The sequence below is a fragment of the Lontra canadensis genome, unplaced genomic scaffold (assembly GCF_010015895.1).
Source record: "Lontra canadensis isolate GAN:19392208 unplaced genomic scaffold, GSC_riverotter_1.0 scaffold3, whole genome shotgun sequence".
Lineage (NCBI taxonomy): Eukaryota > Metazoa > Chordata > Mammalia > Carnivora > Mustelidae > Lontra > Lontra canadensis.
This window is the reverse complement of record NW_022630997.1, coordinates 14,583,026-14,588,669: the sequence shown is the minus strand read 5'-3', so window position 1 is coordinate 14,588,669 and position 5,644 is coordinate 14,583,026. Positions and strand designations below refer to the sequence as shown.

Below are 5,644 nucleotides of genomic sequence, written 5' to 3'. Positions count from 1 at the left end.
AGCTCTTTGCAGAGACAGTATCAACGTTTAAAATGGACATTCAGGGGCACCTGGGTGGCTCAGTGGGTTAAAGCCTCTGCCTTTGGCTCAGGTCATGATCCATCAGGCTCTCTGCTCCGGCGGGGAGCCTGCTTCCTCCTCTGTTTCTCTCTCTGCCTGCCTCTCTGCCTACTGGTGATCTCTGTCAAATAAATGAATAAAATCTTAAAAAAAAAATTTTAAATAAAATGGCCACTCATTAGGTTGAAAACACCAGCTCCTTAAAATTCCCAACTTCCAGGTGACTCAGAAATTACTGAGTAATTGTCTTTCCCCAAACCCAGTGCTCCACCCGATTTATTTAACTTTGTTGTTGCACAGCAACAGAACATTGCTACCAGGAAGTGAGGGTTGTTTTTTTTTTTTTTTTTTAATGTTTTATATTTAAAAGTAATCTCTACAGCTAAGGCGGGGCTCGAACTCAGTTCCCCCCGCCCCCTCCCCATCAAGACCTGCGCTCTTGCGACTGAGCCAGCAAGGGCCCCACAGGACGACGATTTTCGACGAAGGCGCTGCCCAGCATTGAGCAAGGGCTAGATCGGCCTCAAACATCTGGATTCTGGAAAAACAGAAACAAACATCTGAATTCAGGACCCACACAATCTTATTCAGTGACTGGTCTGCTTCCTGTGTAGCCCAAAGGGGTTTGACCCAAATCTGACCAGACTTGAAGCCAAGCTACAGAATCTCAGTTTGGGGGTAGATGCAGTAGAAAACCTGTGAGAGAACCGCCGTTTGCGACATCAGTGACTGGAGAAGGGCTCAACCCATCCGCCGGGCCTCTCGGAGCGACTTCTAACATGTTGGAGTCTCAACAGGCCGGCTAAACCAGCGCTTTCCTCTTTTGCGGTCTCTGCCTTAGGAGAGTTTAGGGCCTTAAATTTAACCCGTAGCCCGGTCTGCGGCTTCGGGTCCTGCCCGGTGTGAGGACGGGCGTTTCTTGTGGGAAGTGAGGACAGAGACTAACGACGGGAGGAGGGGGGGGCAGCGAGGACAGGAAAGCCTAGGTGAGGGGGAGGGGCACGCCCAGGCGTACTTCGCACACACAAAAACAAGGAAGGCAAGGCCTGCAAAGAGGAGGTAGGAGAAAGCCGCGAAGAGAAGCGCAGCACACTGAGGATCCACCCGTCTGGCATTCAGGCACTCTGCCCGCCCCGACCCCAACGCGGACTAGGCTCGCGGCCGCGCGCCTTGAGCGCTGTTAACCCTCCGCCGTGCTCCGCCCTTGGGCGGAGCAGAGCGGAGAACGTCAGTCCACCGGGCCAATCACACGTCTCTGCGGACCTCGCGTGACCCCGCTCGGCCTCCGCCTCCTCGCGGTCTCTGGAGGCCGCGCACGCGCGCCGTCCCGCCGCTCTAGAGCGCTGAGCCCCGCGGAGCTGCGCGCGTCGATCAGTTCAGCCAATCGCGCGTCTCTTCCGCCTCTCGTGCGGTCCCGCCCCGCCGGGGCAGCGCGCAGGTTCTGTGCTCTGGGGATGGCGGAGGGTGGTGGAGTCTCGGCTAGTGAGTGAATATCTGAGAGTTGGGCTGCTTCGGGTGTCTGTGGTGGAGTCGAGTAGAGCTCACTTTCTGCGGTCTGGGGGCGAGAATGAGCTGGGGTCTCTCGAGGGCTAGTGTGGGTGTTCTGCAGTAGTGGGAGGTAGGAAGCAACTCCCCTCCGTACCCCATTAAAGTGGATGCCTTTGTTTGAGGAAAACGGCTTAAGCCAACTCTCTTTCCAGGGTCTCTTCGCTACTTAAATGACACACACGGGCGTATGTTTATCTGCGCTTGTGTTCCTTGTTCGTCAGGCCTGAGTGGTCATTGGTTCTAGTCACACAGCTTTTTAGGGTTTAAGGTACTGTGACACGTCTGATGATGTTTTTCGAGTCAAGATTTCAGTTGTATTTCATTATAAAGCCGGCGTAACGAAATTAAAGAATTCCCGAAGAATTACAGAATTATTCTCGCTACCCCCAAATGGCGGATTTGAGGATATTTTGATAGATAAAACAAGTGTTTATATGAAATGCTAATTTGTCCTGAAAAAACCTGGAGTCGTCATGTGGACCAACAGTCTTACTTAGGAAAGTAAACGGGAAACTGCAAAAAAGAGCCAAGAATGAATCACAACTAAGTGAAGTCGTTGCTGGCGTATTTGTGGATGTTATATGTACAGGAGTAAAAAAATTCTTTCACAAAAATTGAATATATCGCTGTATCAGTTAATTTTATTTACATTCTTTTTTTTTTTTAGAGGTAGGCGAAGATTTCATTTCCAAGATGGAAAGCCCGTCCGACTCAGCTGTGATTTTACCTAGCACTCCACGGGCCTGCGCCAGCCCACCATCTCCCCGTACAAGCAGTTTAAGAAAACAAGTATGAATATCTTAGTTCTTTCGCTGGAGCTATTCTGTATTTCTACGTATTGTGCCAGTAGTGGGTTTAATTCTACAGAAAAATATCGGTTAACATAATGTGTAGATCAGTAAATAGATACCGAACTGTTAAATGATTTTAGGTCTTTATCCTAAGATAATGTGTTTGATCCCCCCCCCCACACCCTCCCTCCCTTTTCATCTTGAATTAGTTATTTTCATTTAGTTTCAGATGAGGTTACTACAAAATTCCAAATCGAGGACGTTTGAATCTGCAGTATTCTGAAGGTCTTTGGTGGCAGGGATCTAGGTCTTTTACGTAATTTGTAACTGAAATATTCATTAGCGTCAGGAATGTGCTAGTTGCTGAACAGATTATTTGTGATGACAAGGATAGGCGTCTCAACACTGTTTTAGAAGGGTTCTGACGTTTCTCAAACAAAAATGAAATTAACAGGGCTTGCAGGAATTACATTTTGTGATGGTTTAACTTTAGATAAGTGGAGATACAAAGCCATCTAGTGGTGTCAACCACTTCTGCCAAATAAATACAAGGTTTTTATTATTAGTAGGTTTGTTTACACAGGAATGTTTTTCTTGATTAATGTTTTGTGCTTTTTTCAGCCTATGAGTGCAACACTTAGAGAACGATTAAGGAAAACTAGATCTTCATTTAATTCCTGTTACAGTGTGGTAAAACGTCTTAAAATAGAGAATGAAGAAAACGATCAGACTTTTCCTGAGAAACCACCATCTTCAACAGAAGAAAACTGTTTGGAACTTCAGGAAAATTTTAAACACAAAGATGGTGAGTTCAAAGAAAGTATGTGTTTGAAAAATACCTTCAAGAATATCAGTGCGTGTGAATCTAAATCTCTTGATACTGAGTCATGCAGTGATCTCCAAAGTGACTTTGTGAATGAGGAACTTCCCAAACAGGGATTGAGTGAAGAAAGAACAAAATTGATGAAGCAGATTGAAGAGAAAGAAGACCTTCTTCGGAGGCTAAAACTGGTCAAAATGTATAGATCAAAGGTGAGAATAATTTCAGAACCACTTCTTAATATTTATTTATTTATTTATTTTTAAAAAGGATTTTATTTATTTGAGAGACAGTGAGAGAGAGCATGAGAGGGAAGAAAGTTAAAGGGAGAAGCAGACTCTCCATGGAGCAGGGAGCCTGATGTGGGACTTGATCCCCGGACTCTGGGATCATGACCTAAGCTGAAGACAGTCACTTAACCAACTGAGCCACCCAGGCGCCCTTAATATTTATTTTTTAAATAAGTGATAGGAAAGTAATTTCAAAGAGAAAATGTTTATTTAAGCATAATAAGCAATAAGCCATACATTGAGAAACCTGGCTCCCAACAACTGTAACTCAAATGTAAGTCATAGATTTCGAGTAGAAGAGGCTCCTACACACCAGATACAACTTTAGAACGTCCCAGCTCTCATTTAATATGCAGTTGAAGTTTTTCTCTCTAGTTTCCAGCCTGTAGCAATATTAGTATCAAATGATAGAATCAAGTACAGTGAGAACAAAAGTGACAGCTGCCAGTGAATGATTAAAAAAGCTAAAAATAGACCACAAAGTACAATAAAAAATATATTTTTAAAAGATTTTATTTGTTATTTATTTGACAGAGATCACAAGTAGGCAGAGAGGCAGGCAGAAAGAGAGGAAGGGAAGCAGGCTCCCCGCTGAGCAGAGAGCCCAATTCGGAGCTCGATCCCAGAAACTGGGATCATGACCTGAGCTGAATGAAGGCAGAGGCTTTAACCCACTGGGCCACCCAGGCGCCCCAATAAAAAATATTTTTAGTAATAGTCTGTGTTCTTCTAACTTATTCATATGTTCCAGGTACTTGGTTTGATAAAACAACAAATACAAAGTAGGTTTTTAGATTTCATCTGGGCACTTGGGAGAAGATAACCTTTATTGACCCGGGTCATTCATGTATATGTAGTGGCTCCTTCCCCAGCAGCGTGGTATAAATGGTGGAATATTAGATCTGATATGCTGTCTTGAATTTTTAGAATTTTTTCTAAATGTAACTACCCGGGTTTTATGAGATAGATAGTGATGTTGGAAATACTAAGTTGAATATTTTAATTTATATTAATTGAATATTTTCATTTTTAAAATGTATAGCTGTAATAGTACATATAATACATATGCACATATAAAAAGCACATATAATATAATGTTTTAATCTATATTGTTTCTTCTCTACATAGTTTTGCCCTGTTTCATGATTTGATTTGTCCCTGAGGGTAAAGATGGTCCGGAGGTTGGACCAAACAAAATAGCCATAGAACTCAATTTGAGTGTCATTGCAGTCATTCTGCTTAAAACCGTCTTACTTTTTCCTGGGTAGAAGTCTCAATCCTGACCAAGTGTGTTACTCTTTAAACCTACTCATTTACTAATTTAACAACTTTTATTAAGTTAAAATAGTATGCTTAGCTAGGTATTGACCTATTTTTTTTTTCCTCTTTTAGAATGACTTGTCTCAGTTACAGTTGTTAATACAGAAGTGGAGAAGCTGTAGCCAGCTGTTGCTTTATGAGTTGCAGTCAGCCATGTCTGCGGAGAACAGGAAACTCAGCCTTACTCAGTTGATAGACCACTATGGGTTAGAGGATAAGTTGCTACACTATAACAGAAATGAAGAAGAATTTATGGATGTTTAATTCATAATTATTTCCCCAGAATATTTTTGAGAATGATAAGTTAAAAGATACTTAATACATTTTAAAAGGAAGGTAGAAACCATTATGTAAATATAAAATAAGATCTAAAATGAAAATTTAGTAGTCTGGTTAAATTTGCCAAAGGAAACTTCATATTTAAAGAAATGTGAAAAAAAATTAAATCATGTTTAAAAAATAGTTTGGTCATTTCTGTAAGTCAATTTTAATATATTGTTTATTGTGGTAAAAAAGTTCTATTTTTTTTTTAAGGTTTTATTTTAAATGTTAAAAAATAGTTCAGTCTGGTGAATGTCTAAACCTATAGTGGTCTAAAAATGCCTGTCTCCTAAGTTTATGGACCGTGTTTCTATCCATTTACCCCATACTTCCATCTGGATGGTGTAGCAGGTAATTAAACTTGTCCATATGTCATTTTATTCTTCCCTGTCTTTTCAAATTTGTTTATTCTTCATCTCATTTAGTGAAATGACCATCTACCTTTTAAAAACAACATATCCTCATCGCCCCCCTTCAAGGCATACAAGGTCCTT

The 5,644-nt window shown here is 41.7% G+C and overlaps 1 protein-coding gene across 4 annotated transcripts; it reads left to right on the top strand.

Moving 5' to 3' along the window:
- Positions 1 to 1,427: 1,427 nt before the first annotated feature.
- On the top strand, positions 1,428 to 5,260 carry SFR1 (SWI5 dependent homologous recombination repair protein 1). 4 transcript variants are annotated; one of them, XM_032880732.1, is made up of 4 exons: positions 1,428 to 1,498; positions 2,276 to 2,397; positions 3,021 to 3,431; positions 4,902 to 5,260. In XM_032880732.1, exons 2-4 carry the CDS (start codon positions 2,302 to 2,304, stop codon positions 5,091 to 5,093), a joined length of 699 nt encoding a protein of 232 aa, XP_032736623.1. In that variant the 5' UTR covers positions 1,428 to 1,498; positions 2,276 to 2,301; the 3' UTR covers positions 5,094 to 5,260. The 4 variants fall into 4 exon arrangements, with proteins under 4 accessions (XP_032736623.1, XP_032736594.1, XP_032736603.1 ...); XM_032880703.1 differs by having other exon boundaries at positions 1,479 to 1,542; XM_032880712.1 differs by lacking the exon at positions 1,428 to 1,498 and adding an exon at positions 1,600 to 1,678.
- Positions 5,261 to 5,644: the final 384 nt, after the last annotated feature.